The sequence below is a fragment of the Camelus bactrianus genome, chromosome 3, assembly GCF_048773025.1.
Source record: "Camelus bactrianus isolate YW-2024 breed Bactrian camel chromosome 3, ASM4877302v1, whole genome shotgun sequence".
In the NCBI taxonomy this organism is placed as follows: Eukaryota; Metazoa; Chordata; class Mammalia; order Artiodactyla; family Camelidae; genus Camelus; species Camelus bactrianus.
In genome coordinates this window covers 65618782-65637138 of record NC_133541.1, presented here as the reverse complement: position 1 = coordinate 65637138, position 18357 = coordinate 65618782, and the positions used below count along the sequence as shown (strand labels likewise).

At 33.3% G+C, this 18357-nt stretch overlaps 1 protein-coding gene across 9 annotated transcripts in view; it reads left to right on the top strand.

The window, feature by feature from the left end:
• Window positions 1-18357, top strand: part of KIAA0825 (KIAA0825 ortholog) — a 348749-nt gene that overhangs the window by 49134 nt on the left and 281258 nt on the right. For 8 of the 9 annotated variants that reach the window (XR_012505528.1, XM_045512550.2, XM_045512549.2 and 5 more), the window contains 2 exons: window positions 5158-5326; window positions 8345-9014. Coding sequence is in view for 8 of the 9 variants with exons in the window: in XM_045512549.2 (XP_045368505.2) it covers window positions 5158-5326; window positions 8345-9014 (839 nt within the window). In the remaining variant the exon portion in view is untranslated. Of the gene's footprint in view, window positions 1-5157; window positions 5327-8344; window positions 9015-18357 lie in introns of those variants that run through there. The other variant, XM_045512553.2, reaches the window with a different exon arrangement.

Here is an 18357-nt window from a genome sequence, read left to right as displayed (position 1 = left end):
CTAAGTTCTATTAACCTCACAACTATTTCTTTGTGTTTTTAAACACATGATAGAATTGAAAAAGCCTTTTTCTTAGACTGAATCTATTTGTCAGTAAGAAATATAAACAAGAGCATCAAAAATGTAAAAGTGATGAAGGAAAACGGATGTGGATGTGAGAGGGGCTGAGTCCCAGGTCTCGGTGGAGCCCCTGGGACGTGCCCTGCCAAGTGTCGGTCCTTGGCTTCACACAGGAATGAATTCAAGTGTGAGCCACCGTTGAGTTAAGGTAGATTTATTTAGAGAGATACACACTGCATAGAGCGTAAGGCAAGAGAAAGGCAAGAAAGAAGTGTAGGAATTGGGTACTCAGGTTAAAGTAAAAGTAGGTACACACTCCATAGACAGAGTGCGGGCTGTCTCCAAAGGGGAGAAAGAGCGCAAAGGGCCACTAGGTGTGGTGTTGTTACTTTTTATGGTCTCAGTAGCTTCACATGCCTACAGGTGGGATCAATCCAACTGCCCTGGGGAAGGGGCTGAGATCACCAGGAATTGGGCCACCGCCCATTCTTTGGCCTTTTGCCGTTAGCCTTGGGGCTGTCATGGCGCCTGCGGGCATGTTATTTGATCACACTGTTAGAATGAGCATATAATGAAGCTCAAGGTCTACTAGAAGTCAAACCACTTAATCCTCAAGGCCAGCTAGGAGGCGAATCTTCCACCATTTTCGTTGCTGTCATTCCTTGAGTGGCTGTGCCCTGCCCCCTTCCCTTCTGTCTCAAAAGCTTTACATTTTTTTAATGTTTACATTTCCCATACTGTAAAATACTGCCATGACACCTCTATCCTGATCTAAAAAAGAAAAATAAAAATTGTAACTTTCTATGAAAGCACACCTAGATTTTTTCTGTAACCATTACATCAAAGAAGTTCTAATAATTTTTATCAGTAGAGCATACTTTTTTCCAATTTGAATTATTTTGTGGCTGAGTGATAAAGACTATGTGTTTAAAATCTTGAAAGAGTTTTTACAGTAAGCTTAAGTGTTCGGACTTTATGTCGTAATTGTTTTCTTTTCCTCCATTCCTCTCCCTGTCCTCAACTACTCCAGCCTGATATTAATCAGCTCCTGTGCTATTGTTATTCAGTGCTGTCTGTTTAATTGCAGGACATCTCTATCCTTTTGGAAGTAAGACAGTGCATATATACATACACACATACATACATGCATAAATGTAGTTGTGACCATAAAAATAAATATATTTTACCATCCAGATAAATATAGTTTTAAAGTGACATGGCAGTGAGATTAGATGATCAGCACTGAATTCTCAGGGGTCAGGTGTCAGGGAATTCTAAGCACAATGATTTCATTAATTTTCTTAAAGCATCAATATCCTTGCATATAATCTCCTTTTCCACAGGGAGAAGCCTTTTCTACACCTCCCAGAGGCACATTTAGTGGCTCCCCACTGCGTACTCCCTCAGCACATTGTACACACCTCCTATCAAGTCTTACTATAACGTAGTTATTCATTTACAGGCCTATCTGTCTCACTAGACAGAATTCCTTTAGGGATGGGGCCATGTCTTAATCATGTTTAGATCCTTAGCATATATCACAGTGCCTACCATGTATTCAGCATTCAGTTAATGTTTATTGAACATACCTTCATTTAATAAGTAATTTTTACACTCAAGGAACCTAGGAATGAATGTTGAATGAGAAAATTACTACCAATATCTTTTAAAGAAGCATACTGCATGTTGCATTTTAAAAATGGTTTATAAATTGATTTATACACAGCCTCTCAATAACGCATCCACTTGCACACATCATTAATTTAGATAATTCAGAGTCATTAATTAAAGCATGTTAGGGTTCAGATTTATTAAGAAGTGTTGAGGCATATGAAAAGGCAGAAAGAGTACCCTAACAAATATTCATGCACCTACCATCCAGTTTAAGGAATAAAACATTACCACTCCTGCTGAAACTCACTATGTGCATCTCCTCCATCTCATCCCACTGTCATCCCCACCCTGGATTTGGTGAAGTTGATCATTCCAGTACATTTTAAAAAATTTGTATGCATGTATTTGTTATTGTAGTTCATTTACAGTACTATTAGTTTCAGGTATACAACATAGTGATTCAACATTTTATAGATTTTACTCCATTTTCCAGCACATTAAAAAAATTATTTAATTAGTTAATTAATTTTTTTGCAGAGAGAGGTAATTTGGTTTATTTATTTATTTATTTATTTATTTATTTATTTAATGGAGGTACGGGGGATTGAACCCAGGACCTCATGCATGCTAGGCATACACTCTACCACTGAGCTATACCCTCCCCACTCTAGCACATTTCTTTACACTTTTACTACCTAAGCATATAATCGTGAACAATATATAGCATTGTATGGCATGTTTTCAAACTGTTGTATGGTTGGTATTCATTGGTCCCTTGTTTTCCCTCAGCATTACATTTATTAGAGTCATCCATGTTGATAATTGTATTTCTACTTTGTTTATTTTCATGGCTCGATTCCACTGAATGAATATAACTAATCATTCTCAATTGATGGACATTTAGGATATTTTCAGTGGTCTTAATATTACAAATAAAGTTAAGAATATGCTCTTTAAAAATCCTTACTAAGCCAACCAATGGTGTAAATTTGGTAATTTGAACTATTTAGGGTAGAGACTATACATCTATTTTTAGTCTTTTGACATTTTTGGTCCAATGTTTGGGATCTAGTAATAAATGTGCTAATTGGGTTTTTTTTTTTTTTTCTGAATTACTTTGGCTGTATATTCATGACTGGCCTTGCTTCTAAAGAAAATTCAAAGCAACTTATAGTTGAACAGAAAACATTTAAACCAAAATAAAGACAAGTACCATGTTATTTCTGAAAATATAGATTAAGCTCTTGTATCATCTAAGTCTAAGGATATATAGATCTCCTGCCACCCAAGATTACCATCCCTATCAGCATTATTACTACACATATACGAAAATAATGTTACTTTTTAGATGTTGAAAATTAATTTTTAAATTAATTTTGACCTCAATTAAGGAAGATAAAGTGTCAGATTACATAACAAACTGACATTCATCTTAAATTTTGAAAATATTTATTTCATATAACAAGTAGACAATAAATTTCTAGACTTCAAACAATTGAACTTTTAAAGCAGTGAGACATGTAGGCAGTGGTGAATGACAGAATGACAAGATATTTAGCCAACTAAAAACCAAATCAGGTGCAGATGAGTTCTGTTGTTTTAGAATTTGTAACAAAGTGATTTTAAAAGCCAGCTCAACAGTCTTAGTTTGTATCAATGAGGGAGGTCCTGTGAAATGCAACTGCTCAATCCCTTTATCAGTGTTTGGACAAATTACTAAAATATCTAGCCCTCTGGAAGGCTTTACTCTATTTGTAAGTTGTAGTTATTGGCCTCTACCCAGATTCATATGTTAGAGATTAGCCTAAAAGCTGAGTCCTGATTGAAACAGATTTAGGTAGACTAACGGCTGAGCCTTTCTAATTCACATTGCTGTAATCTATTAGGTTTTGTTGAATGAGACACAGGAGGATGCTATAATAAAAACCTTTGATAACGGATCCCTAGAGTCAAGGTGTATGCTTACGGCATCGTGTTTCTCAGTCCATAAAAGTGCTTACATAAATTAGGAAAATATATGCCAATCTTGTGTCTGACTTAGAACTCGTATTCCTGAATAAGACTGTCTCATCAGGCAACTGAGTGGCCTGTGGCCTAAAGGAGGTATTGTTTTTCTCATAAGTTCTTTGTTTTCATGAAAAGGCTCTTTGATTCCCAGAATGTATTTGTTTCAAGGTAATTCAGTTTGAATTCATCCCTGCTCAGAAGTCTCCTGAAAAGCCTTCCTTAAAGTTTTAGTGTATGTTTTATATGCAGCTCACACCTGACGAATTCTGGAGAAGAGAATTTCGTATGACATCAGTTTTAATAATCAGAGCTTGGTTTCCAAAGCCTACATGTTTCTATCACATGAAATTGATCATTAATAGCAATGATATTTTCAAAACAGTAGTAACCTTTTTAGTAACAGATGTTTCTTAATACTATTAAGAAGCAAATGCATAATTTGTCAGTTTTGGGTGAAGGGATTCAACTTAAATAATTTTCCTGTTTATAACCTTTCTTGCAGTTTAGATATGCTGCCATCAGGTGGTAGTAATATGTCATATCCATCTGGCTCCACAGATGACATTATGCTGAAGGCCATCAGTTTATCCCACACAAGATTTATAATCATTAATGCACAGATTTTTATATGAAAATTAAGATAATATTGTACTTCTTTTTAGTTTAAAGACACTTTTAATTTTTAAAACATAAATATTGAAAGGTGCAATTGGGCATGTTTTCTCTGTTTATTTATTTATTTTTTAAATGAAGAATTTCATCTTATGCCTTCAAAAAATTTAGAAAATATAGACAAGTAAAAAACACCCAATTCATCACCCAAAGATAATTGCTATTAATCTTTTGTTTTGTTTCCTTCCAGTCTTTTTTTTTTAATATGCAATTTTTTGTATGTTTTAGGGTTTTTTTGGGGGGGTAGAGTTTGATGGCAGGAAAATGTACTTAGCTGTAGTAACAGTGTATATACAGCATGTATCTTTTACAAATTTTAAAATTACAAGTTCTTTGTTACTGTTCTGTGATTTCTTAATGTTGCATTAATTGAAGTTTTCCATAATTTTTATAGTCATTCATATATGAGTAGATAATGTATGTTTCTGATCTTCAGTCATCAATAGTATTTTACCTCTGTCTTCCATCCACTGCCTCGCAAAGGGATCATTATTTCATTGCATTCATGCTTGATTTTTGTTTTAACACAAAGGAATTTCTAATTCACCTTTGATTAGCTAGATATCTTATATTTACTCTATTGCATTTGAAATGAAACTGCCACAAAATTTGAATTTTCAGTTTTCAGTTATGAATGAAAATATATAGTTTCTTTGTTACTATTTTCACATCATATGAACGTTTTATAATTTTGTAAGTTGTATACAACCAGGTATCACATATGAACATTTCAGAACCTGATATTATGAGACAGAACCATTACCTACTTCCTACCAAAATGGCTTTTTCTTTTCTTTTTTATAGCATAGAACATTGCATTAAAGAAATACAGTCTGAAGTTAACAAACAATATCCAGATGTGCGGCTACAAACAACAATGGACTGTTCTGAATGGCTAAAAAATTATAATTATAACTCATACAAGTCACCTTCCATTCCCCATGGAGATCTGATAAAATTCCTCAAAACACTGGTAAAAAAAAAAAAAGAATCTTTGTTTTTACAGTGGAGTGGGGTGGGTGAACATGGAATACAATTCATTCAACTTCTGGATGTAAATATTTATTTCATTGACCATATTAGCTGCCATATCTAGGGGTTGGGGTTTGTGTTTTGTTTTGTTTCTTTATCCGTAGTGGAATCCAGTAAGCTATTTGTTTGTTTGGGTTTTTTTAACTAAGATTTTTATAATAACATGAAGTTTTACAAAAATGGACGTTAAACATTAAAATTCTGGGGTGATTTGTAGTGTGATATTTACCATATCAACATTACAAAATGTATTGAAATGTACCATAATTGTCTACCAGAAAAGTTGGTATTTATTACATTTTGTGTCCTTTCACAACACTCATTTTCTCTGTGCTCCTTATTAAGCATAATAAGATCTTCATCGATTGTATCTATTAAGTAGCCTTGGCCATCATTCCCTTCATTCCCAACCTGCAGGCATATCCAGTTCTTTTCAATCAAGGCAGCAATTTATACAAGATCACTGTTAATTGATGAAGAATTATTACATTGGTCATTCTTGGATACTGACACCTCTCTGTATTAGAAGGTTTTTGTAACCTTCAATAAGAATAGTTATTTTATTACACCTATATCTATAAGGTTGCAAAAACAGTTTCCCAGAGAAACAGCACAATTGTTAGAAAGCAGTATTTCTGTAGCTATGGTTTTAATTTAATTTAGGGGAGAAAAGGCACTGTTTTTGGGTAAACATCAAACATTGACTGAGGCAGATGTGGAAAATATCTTGAGGTTGTAGATGGCGTAGGATGACAGAATCAGATGAAAATAATTTTTGGCTGTTGTTATTATTGCAGATGTCTCTTTAATGTTTACAAAGTAATAAAAGGAAGAGAAAGGAAGACTATATGCCCTGAAGCCTTCTTCTTTTAAGAAAATCCTCTCACCCATTATCTCTTGAAGGTGGAGCCTTGAAGAATAAATATGGATATAGTTATTCCTTTAATTTCTATTAAGAGCCATGAGTATTGAATTTCATTAATATCGATGTAATAATGCTTTCTCATTTAATTAAAAGCAAAAGCTTTTAATTATCTTTTAATCTGTCACACATAAGTCATTCTCTATTCACTGCAGGGCAAAGGCCGCCTTAGTTTTGCTCAAATTCATTAGACTGATAGGCCTGTTCCAGACCTAGGTTTTTTTTTTACATAATTGATCATGTTATTTTGAGAAAAGAAGCATATTATTAAAACCGATCCAGATTAAAACAACCTTACCAAGTTTTTACATGCTGAACGTGTCAATCTTGACAGCATTGTTCATATATCTATTTTTTCCATAAAAAAGTTTTATTTATTAATTACCTATTTAAATAAGAAACAGAGGTCTCATTATGGCAGTTATATGAAGTCATTTTCAAAATTTAAGCAATCATACTAAACACATGACACATGTTTTAAACTTCTGTAATTTATTATTCTTTAAATGTTTGCTTGGTCAAATATTTCCAGTTATTGACTGATTTAAAGAAACTTAAGGTTAAGGCACTAACATGACCAGTTTGCTTTATAGTATTTACTATAATGGCGGTGTTCTGGACTTTACCTAAGGACATTTCTTTTCCCGAAGTATTAAAAGAACTAAATAGGAAGAGAGCTTCAGAAAGGTCAATGCACTTTTTGGTTCTCTGGAGTGTAGTAGAAAGAACATGGATGAGGAGAATGAAGCCAGCGTCCACTCTCGGTTCTGTGCTTTATTGTGTGTGACGTTTGGAAAGTAACTTAAACATGCTGCACTTTAGTGTCCTGATCTGCAAATTGGGTTTTTAAATATCTATGTCACAGAGTTTTTATTATGAATAAGTGAGAGACTGTATAGAGAAGTGCTTTTTATATAATAAAACACTATCTATATTAGGTATTATTACTTATTACAGGTAAAACATTAAATTAGACATCACTGAACTTAGCATGACTGAGAGAAAGCCTTGGAATTTGTCTAGAAGGTTTTTATAATTCTGAGTCACACATTATACCTGTGGTATCTTTGTCAATAAGACATTTCAAAGCTGGCCTGATTTTATGCTGCTTGAACCTTGCTTCTATTTTTTTTAAATAATCAGCTTGTTGCAATATAGAAAATATAAGCCAATTTCAGTATTAGCTGAAATAGACATAATCAGGAAAGTCAGCCTGTAAGGAAAATTCATGTGTGTAATTCAAAGTCCAAAAAGAAAGTAATTTTTTGTCTGTTTTCTATTCATAATTATACCTACCATTGTTTTCTGTCAGTTAACTCAGAAAGTATAAAGAAATAATTTTTATCATCTTTTGAGGAACAACTCTGAGAGTATATTTTTCCCATTTTGAGTTAGTTATTTCTTTGGAGAGAACTGAAATAGTCTCAGATTAATTTCCAAGGTAAAATCTTTCTTCACATGACTCTCAAAAAGGCATGTAAATGAAAGTTAAACTCTTAAGTGTATTAAATTTTATTTCTCAGGGTGGCAGCTACTAGTAACCCCTCGGTGTGTACTATGTTTAAAGGTCTCCGTTCTCTATGTTCATGTGGGGTTTTATAATAATAAGTATATTCATTCAGGCATGAAAATTATCTACCAGGAATTAATTAGGGGCATGATCCTGAATTTATTTTGTCTTAGGAGTACATTTCAGTAGATATTTTACTACAGATTTTTATTTAGAATTTTTAAGCTACAGCTTTCATACGTTTCAGGTTATATCAGGAATGGACAACAATGAGAGCTGAAAACTCTTGTCTAGAGATCTAACTGAAAATTTAGTTCATCACCTGGTCTTTACACAATTTAACAGACCATAAATGGTGTGAATTGTTTAGATTTCATATGCAGAAAAAAAATTTCTTGAAGAACATCAGAGTACCAATTTTAAATTGAAGTGAATTATTATGAAATTCTGTATGATTGTAGAAATCCTTTTTTCCTGCTACTCTTCTAGTTAATCACATTTCTAATGTTATAATTTACTTTTATTAGCAAGATTTGTTGAAGAATGAACAAAATCAAGAAGAACTGACACTGGACTTACTTTGGGACCTCTCCTGCCAGAGCAGTGTTTCATTCCCATCAACTCTAAGTGGATCATGTTTGCATTTCCTCTCTAGGACTTCTCTTCATTCTGTTGAAGATCATTCCAACATGGATGTAAAGTCTATATGGGATGATATAAGACTACATCTCCGACGCTTCTTAGTGAGCAAATTACAAAGCCACAATGAAATAAACAATTCGCAGCAAAAAATTTTGTTGAAAAATCAGTGCATGCAACAACTCTTGTTTCTTTATCCAGAATCAGAAGTTACAGTCAAGTACCAAAACATACAGAATAAACTGTTGGCTAATCTTCTGCAGAACTGTTTTTCTTCTTACAGCAGAGAATCAAATTTAGACATAATGGCTAATGAATGCCAAGGTACAATGCTTAAGTTATACTCAATGATAAAAGAGGATTTTAACGTACTATGTGAAATTTTAGCTCCATCCTCAACACTGAAATTCATTAAAGAAACTTACCTGGATACTGTTACAGAAGAAATGGCAAAATTTCTTGAAAAATTTTGTGAGCTGCAGTTCAAAGAAAGTGGTGTTCGTGTGATTAGAACAAGCAAGAGCTCCAGCAGGCATAGAGGAACCGTGCATGCTTTGGGTTAGTGATCTTTTACATTTCTACTTGGTTTAGCGTAAGCCTTTCGATACCTTTAATTTTCTAACACTTTTCTATTTGGCTAAACTTGATTGCAAACTTGAAATTAAATCAGAAAATAAATGTTATGAGATTTTGCACTATGCATTTCTCTTAGGCATTTCTTCTTCTGTAAGTATAATAATACAAGTGTTTTCTTTCCTGTCACTTAAATGATTAAAGATACTGGAAATGTAGGTCAGAAATGTTGCCAATAAGAGTTTGGCTTTTTTAATTGCATGAATTATTGGATGAAACTTTATATATATATAAAAAATAGAAAAGTTTACTTTTTAACCCCTTGTATCTTCCAAAGCTGAAGTACTATTAGGTAAAAAGAATTGTTGAAAATTTTTGAGATTTTCATCAACTAAAATTGGAAGTTTATAGTTGTAATATTTTAGTCAGCCAATTCTGACAAAGAGCTGTTATGAAATATAGTTACAAAATTCTGTAATTGATTATGAAGGCGCAGCATTTTAACTATAGCGGATTTTAAAGTTTCCTCCTATAATGTTTCTATAAGGATATATATATACAATTAAGTGCTGATTTAAAGATTCTTAATTTTAATCAAAAGATAAAGGAAAAAGGAAAAAACCTATTATGATATAATAAATTTTTCCTGTCATTTAAATTTCTCACCAGTTGAGAAAAATCAAGGTGAAAAATATGATTATTTTTAAAATTATGATTATGCTTGTTTTTAAATAGAACTCTGAGGTATATTTCTAAATAGGTTCATAAACTATATTTTTTAAGTATTTGAAAATTATCATTTGGTGAAATGCTATCTTTGAATTTATGATCACTTCATGAAAATATCAATCATTCACTATGTTTTTACCTACCTTCCTTAATAAGATACCAGAATGCCAAATTGCTCTAAGAATTTTCAAATCATTTAATGTTTTCTCTCAAAATTTTTATTTTCCTCAGGAAGCTGTATCATATCACAGAGCAGAGATGCATCAGCCAAGTTTAGATTACAGCAGGATACAAAGTCAGTTAATTTAGGAACATTATAATTTTGCTCATAGTAAATAATTTTCATTTTATTAGATAGATTATAAATGCATTTTCATAAGTGTACTTATTTTCTAAAATATTTATATACTCAAAAAATTTCTGCTTACTTGTATAGTGCTTTCAATATGAAAGTTTTATGTGTGCTAAATATAGTTTAGTTTGTAACAGAAGAAAAGATCCATATGGTTAAAAATATGTGTACGTTGCTATGGAGTCTTAAAGGCTGATATTGAGATGTTTTCCTATTTCTGAGAGAAAACTATGTGTTTGGGCTTTAACACCAAAAGTTGAAGCATTTTCCACAAGTCCAAGTGCACTGATCTTTCTCAAGCTCCTTTATCTGAACTTCGGTATAAATCAGTTATTAAATGAATGCTTTCCATATGGCAGGCACCATACTAAATACATCCCTTTCCTTATTCCAATTTCAAAAATAGTGAAAGAAGCTTAGAAAGATTAACTTGTCCTGGATCACCTGTACAGAATCAAGATTCATATGTAGGTCTTTATGTCTTCGAGATGCATGTTCTCAACCACCATGCTATTGGATCTTGTCTCAAAGTGTAGAATTAAATGCTTTGTCACTGGTAAAAAAGATTTCAAACAGCACTGTTCAAGTGGGATGCCTGAAAATAGTTCAGTTCAGCTTTTTTGAGTATCTACCATAGGCTAGGCACTTAGCAGCTACCATGTTTAAGGTCTCTAAGCTAGACAGAGCAAAGGGAAGAAAACTAAATGGTAACTACTGCTAATGCAGTTTGGGACTTCTAAGCTAACTTAACAAGTCAACCATATTTTCTACCAACATTTAACCTAATGACCAGATTTTATTTATTAAGGGAGTGCAGTTTGAGATTAGCAAAATAATAATTTATAAATAAATACTTAATATAATTTATAATAAGTTATATTCCTATTTGAATAGAATCTAGATTGGCTTGAATGAGTCATATATTATCTTTAGTATATGTTTACACTCACCAAGTCTTTAATATTTTGCCTGAAACTCTAGATATTCCTTAGGTAACAATAGTTAACATTTACTGAGTCAGACATCGATGAGCATTATTTCATTCAGTCCTTCTAACCACCTGACAAGGTCAGTACCAGTATGAGGAAACTAAGGCATAGCAGTTACTAAGTAATTTGGTCAAGGTTACAGAGCGAAGCCAGGATTTAAACTCAGGTCTGTCTGACTGCAGAGCCCTGACTCTGACTGTGTTCTATTGCCTAAAAGAACAGGATGGAAATAGCTTGTTCCGTTAAGAATACTGTTCTGAATCCTCTGTATGTGTTGTCATTGTTTTCCTTTTTTTCTAAACTATCCCCTACTCTTCTCATTTGAAGATAATACCAATTTGAAAGTTTTTTACTCACAATGCCTACCTTATGATCTATTGAGATATCTTAAGCAGACCTTGTACGTATACTAGTCTTTTTTTCCCAGCTTTACTGAGATGTAATTGACATATAAGTTTGTACAAGTTCAAAATGTACAGTGTGTTGATTTGATATACTTAAATATTTCAAAACGATTACCACTATAGCATTAGCTAATGTCTCCATCATGTCACGTAATTACTGTAACTTTTGTGTAGTAAGAACATTTAAGACTTGGTCTCTTTACAGCTTTCAGGTATATAATACATTATTATTAACTATAGTCACAAGGCTGTGCATTAGGTCCCCAGAAATTATTAGCCTTCTAACTGGAAATTTGTACCCTTTGACCAAGGTCTCCCCATTTCCCCCATCCCCCACTCCTTGGTAACCACCATAATACTCTGTTTCTATGAGTTCAGTTTTTTTTTTTAGATTTCACATATAAGTGATATATAGTTTTTATCTTTCTCTGTCTGACTGTCTCACTTATTTCACTGGGTATAATGCCTTCAAAGTCTATACAATGTTGTTGCAAACTGGAGGATTTCCTTCTTTCTCGGTCACTGAATAATATTCCATTTTATATATCCCAATCTCACATATTCTTTATCCATTTATTCACAAATGGACATTTAGGATGTTTTCTTATCTTGGCTATTGTGGATAATGCTGCAGTAAACATAAGAGTGCAGGTATCTCTTTGATATCATGTTTTCATTTCCTTTGGATATATATCCAGAAGTAGGATCGCTGATGGTGGTTCAATTTTTAATTTTTTGAGGAACCTCCATACTGTTTTCCATAGTGGCTGTATCAATTTATATCGCACCAGCAGTGCACATGGGTTTCCTTTTCTCTGCATCCTCACCAACACTTGTTATCGCCTTTTTGATGGTAGCCAGATGTGACGTGATGTCTCATTGTGGTTTTGATGTGCATTTCTCTGATGATTAGTGATGTTGAGCATCTTTTCATGTACATGTTGGCCATCTGTTTGTCTTCTTTGGAAAAATGTCTGTACGGATTCTCTGCCCTTTCTTTAATCAGATTTGTTGTTGTTCTTGACTTGTATGGGTTCATTACACATTTTGGACATTAATCCCTTACTAGATAAATGGTTTACAAATATTTTCTCCCTCACATAGCTGTCTTTTTTATTTTGTTGATTGTTTCTTTTGCTGTCAGAAGCTTTTCAATTTGACATAGTCCCACTTACTAATTTTTGCTTTTGCTGCTTGTGCTTTTGGTATCATATCCAAAAAAATCATAGCCAAGACCAACATTAAGGAGCTTTTTCCCTTGCTTTCTTCTGGGAGTTTTATGGCTTCAGGTCTTATGTTTAAGTCTTTAATCCATTTTGAGTTAATTTTTTGTGAATGTTGTAAGGTAGGGTCCAGTTTCATTCTTCTGCATGTGTTACCCACTTTTCCCAACACCATTTATTTAACCCTTTCCACAATGAGTATTCTTGGCTCCCTTGTCAAATATTACTTGACCTTTTATGCAAGGGTTTATTTCTGGGTTCTCGATTCTGTTCCATATTGATCTTTGTGTCTATTTTTATGTTTTGTTATTTGAAGAAAATGATGAAATAATGTTATAATGTAAATATTATATAATCTTTGTGATTTGGTGATCTAGAAAAGAACAATATTATTTTTACAAATACTCTTAAGTGATTAAGTGATCAAATTACTTTTACTTTTAAAATTGTATTTTCTTTGGGTTTAAGGAAAAGTTATTGCTACTTTTCTCAGCACTTGAGAAAGAGAATTGTTTATGTGTGGTAAATTTTAGTTAAATAAATTCTGTGTATTTTAATATGAAATGATGCAATTAGGAGATTTCAAACATAGGATAAATGCCATGGCACACTGTATTACCTTATTCTGAATTTTTCATGAGGTTATTGTTAGCTTGAAAGGGAAAGACTTAAGAGAGTATGATACATGCATTTGAGTATTTGGAAGGTTTCTGAAGATCCACAGTGGGTGAGAGGTTGAAACTTAGTGGCCTCTACCTCCTTCCCTTTCACAGTTCCTTGATATTTGTTAAGGAAGATTAGGGGTAGGAGAAATGGAATTCCTCAGGGGAGGAAAAGATTCTTCAGAGTAAAGAAGACCTCAAGCCAAGATAAAGGTAGAATTTTGACTAGGGAATCACAGATCACATTTGGAAAGTAGGCCAATCAAAAGTCACCTTAATTTCTCTCCTACTCCTCGAGTAACTCTGACTAGCTGAGTGCTGATCTCAAGGAAATGTGAAGAAGTATCCTGAGGCCAGCATGCAAAGCATGTACAGAAAGAAGCATTTGTCTAGTGTTGTCACAGAAGAGACCAAGCCTCCTAGAAGACACCACACCTCTTCACCCCGTTGTCCTCTGGAGACAGAGGTGAAGAGCTCCATTAGATCTCTGATGACAGTTGTGCTTGTTGTTTGCCAACTCCACACTAGTAGAGGCTAGAATTTCTTGTAATACAAAACAGTAATCGGGAAAAAAATTCATAAGAGAAAATTATAGCTTTATTCCTTTTATCACAAATTCCTTTAAAATAATGATACTGTTTCAGGGTTTTTTGTTGTACCATTGTTGAAAATACTAGGAAACGTTGATGAGCCTTTTTTTCCCCACTGTTTTATCATACTTGCTATTTTTTTAATGACATACTGGTACATTCCTTGTTTACAATTATTTGCTCTTGCAAGGTGAACAGTACAGTTGTCAGGAGTGAAAGGTGCTCGTACTGAATCTCCTACCCCTTGTTTTGTGACCTTAGATAAATCATTTAACTTCTTCAAATTGTTCTAATCAATACAATGAAAGGGTTATATTAGATAATATCTGAACTTTAACTCTAAACTTATTCTGACACTGTGATGTGGAAATCATGCCATAACCAGATTTTATACCTACAGTTTGTCACTGGAACCTGCCACATTTATTTTCTGTACGGACTACCAGTACAGATATATTCGTTGGCTAAATGTGTGGTTTTGCATGCCACTGTAGCACATCCAAAACCCTCCTTTAGATCCTTATCTGTGTGATTTTTTCTTCCCCAAGTGAAACTTGAAAATAACAGTATGGAAAGTGCCTACCTCCTGCCGTTGCATTTTTAATAAAGATGGAAGGTTGAAGAGGGGACCCCGTGATTAAGCAAAAACAGAAAGTAAAGTCTCTTTCCAGCTGACATCTGAAGCTATTCCTAGTAATTCTTTTTTGGGCTTTACCTTGGGTCCCACAGCCAAGTGTTTTTGTTTTGTTTTATTTTTAGTCTCAATTTTTATTTTTTAGGAGCATTTTAAATCAGATAATTGAAAATTAAGATCACAGGCAAGAACTGGAAATGCAATATTATTCTGTATTGTTGATTGAAAAGAAATCCATATGTCTTTTCTCTGGTGTGTATTTAAAGCAGACAAGGCAGGGATTTAGTAGTGACTTGTGTTTTTTTCTGGGGAGGGAACAGCTCATTTCTATAATGCTGTAGACAGTAGGCATGGACTAAAGACTTTTTCTCAAAAGATGTCTCTGTATCCGTGCAAACTGCTCTGTCAGTACAAAAATGAAAGCCTCAGAATTAGGCCTATGAAGTATGAAAGAATGAGTGATCTTGTCCTGAGTCTCTGGGTAAGAATTTCACAAGCCATGTTACAGTGAAACAATTGTACATGTTAAACTTTTGTAAATAATTTTAGTATGTTTTTCAGCATGTAAAGAAAGTCAAAAGTGATTTCGGTTTTGACATAATTGATCCTAAAGCCTTTCCTCCCACCCTTTCTGTTATGTGGCACGTTTAGTACCTTCTTAAGGCGTCTCCTAGACTGTGCTAAGACATCCCTGCCATCAGTAGAAAGAATGGGCTCGCCGGCCCTCTTTCTGAGCCAGGAGGATAGCCTCCATTCAGTCTAATTCCTTTCTGTACTGTCTCTCCATAGTAGACATGCACAGGGTCATCCATCAAGGTGAGGGTGAAAATTAGAACTATTTAGTTTTATTTCATCCTTTATGTAAGAAACAGGACAGGACAAATTCCTCATGCCATTTAAGGTCGTGTTTTCTGTGTTAAAAGTCATTCCCAGCCATTCTGATTCTTGAGTTTTGATAAGGCACAAATAGCTCAGGCTCTGTTTTGCACTAAAAACTTAAAAGTATATACTTCGCAAAGGATGCTACTAAGAACATGAATTCAACATTAATTTTTGTCAATATTTTCTCATTGATCATCTTCATTTTTCCTTATTATTTACAAATATATAAAGCCAGTTATATAATAGATACTGTTTTTTAGGTGCTTTTAATTTGCCATATACCGTGCTAAACAGTTTATGCACTGATACACCATTTGATTCTTATGACATCTCTGAACAGTTGGATACCATCCCTGCTTTAAAGTTACAGAAACTGAGGTTGGACAAGTTAAGTATCTTGCCTGAAGTCCCACTGCTAGGATGTACCTTGGCTGGGATTCAAATCCATTTCTGAATTATGACCAAACCTATTCCCTCCTTTTTCAATTGAAGTATTGATTTGCAGTGTTGTGTTAGTTTCTGGTGTACAGCAAAGTGATTCAGATATATATATCTGAATATATATATATCTATATATTCTTTTTCAAATTCTTTTCCATTATAGTTTATTGCAAGATACTGAATATAGTTCCCTGTGCTATGCAGTAGGATCTTGTTGTTTATCTAATTTATATATGGTAGTTTGTATCTGTTAATCCCAAACTCCTAATTTATCCCACTCCACCCTTTCCCCTTTGGTAGCCATAAATTTGTTTCTATGTCTGAGTCTGTTTCTGTTTTGTAAGTAAGTTCATTTGTATCATTTTTTTGGATTTCCCCATGTAAGTGATATCATAAGATACTTATTTCACTTAGTATGATAATATCTAGGGCCACCTTTGTTGCTGCAGATGGCATTATTTCATTCTTTACTATGGCTGAGTAATAGTCCATTATGTATATATATACTATATCTTCTTTATCCATTCATTGGTCGATGGACATTTAGGTTGCTTCCATGTCTTGGCTATTGTAAATAGTGCTGCTACAAACATTGGTGTGCAGGTATCTTTTAAAATTAGAATTTTCTACAGTTATATGCTGAGGAGTGGGATTGCTGGATCATAAGCCTATTCTCTTAAATACTGTCTTTCTGTCTCCACTAAATGAATTCACTTGCAAGATCAGGAATACTTTTATAATTTGAAGAATGATTCCCATGTTAGCCACAGATCCTGATTTTTGTGTTGGACTTTCTGGAATTGTAACGTATACTTATTCTCTACATATAAAATTAAACACACTTGGATTTTGGAAGGAACTATGGTAGTAATAGAGTGCAAAAGTTACATCACTGGCTTTTCAGTTTGTGAAAGATTTGGAAAGGAAAAAAAAATCCAAGGCTTTCCATATTAACACATGAAAAGAAAAATAATAACGTTAATTTTGACTTAATATAGAAAAATCTAGATGAGTCTCTCATTTTATTCCTAGAAATGCAGGTAATCTGCTTACATTTAATCTAAAAGTAACTGTTAACCAAAACAGAAAGAAAGAAAGAAAGAAAGAAAGAAAGAAAGAAAGAAAGAAAGAAAGAAAGAAAGAAAGAAAGAAAGAAAGAAAGAAAGAGAAAGAAAGAAAGAAAGAAAGAAAGAAAGAAAGAAAGAAAGAAAGAAAGAAAGAAAGAGAAAGAAAGAAAGAAAGAAACTAACTTACTGAAATAGTTGAAGCAATTATTGACAGATTTAAGATCCTTTTTACGATTAATTAATAATAATCCCATTAGCATTATTTTTGCAAGATGCTTCCACATTTAGGGGGGGATTTTATTTAACTTAACTTTGCTCCATCACCACTCTGAAACTAGGCAGTGCAGTAATTCCAGTTCTTGTTTTATGAGTGAAAAAAACTAAAACATTTTGGCTGGTTAACAAACACATTGGAGATGGAACCAAGATTAGAAGTATCTTCCCACTATATCTCAGTGCTTCATAAGAAAATAAAAAGTCTGATGCTAGAATTTTTAGAATTGATGGTATTTTTTAAGTTCTTCTTACTAAGGTTGTATCAGCTGTGGAAATTATTTATTTGATTAAAAACTATGAGAAAAATGGCTGAATACATATGTACATGAGGGCAGGGTGTATGTTATGTGCTTGGATTTGGTATGTAGTATTATGCATATGCACATGTTTATCTTTATCTGCCTAAAATGTTTTCTGCTGCATGGGATCTATTTTTCTGACCTCATTAGTCACTGTTAAATGTTCTGAGGCCTCTGCATCTTTGTGCTGAAGACTTTAAAGCAACAAAGATGAAAAGTGTATTCTGTAAGAGAGAAAGGGGATGCAATTTAATGTTATTAATATTTTTGTTTCCCTGCAGCAACAATTAGCAAACACTAAATTGCACTCAGTTATTGAATTCCATCCTCCTTATAATACCTGTGTGTTCTTCCTAAAGGTGGGAAGAATATTTCACTTGCTACATTCTTTAATTAGGACATTCAGATACTGAGGGTGGTAGATGAAAGTGACTTACTGGTTTCTCTTGAGGGGTCGTAGGTCAGCTTGAGATTTAAATACCTTATTAACCATTCAATAGCATTTTTAAAAACCAAAAAAAGGATTAAAATACTGAGATTTTAAAACCTTCATTTTTTAATTTGGAAAAAAATTACTTAAAAATATAAGTAACATGAAGAGACAAATGAAAATAATTGTAAACAAATTATTAAAAGAAGTTCAGAATAAAATTCTAAAAGTGAACAAATTAACTTTACAACTATTCTGTATCGATCAAAAAATGTGGACAGGTAGAACACGTGGAGGTTGCTGCAAGCCAGAAATTCAAATTCTGTAGAAGGTGAGTTGCTAAGTCACTA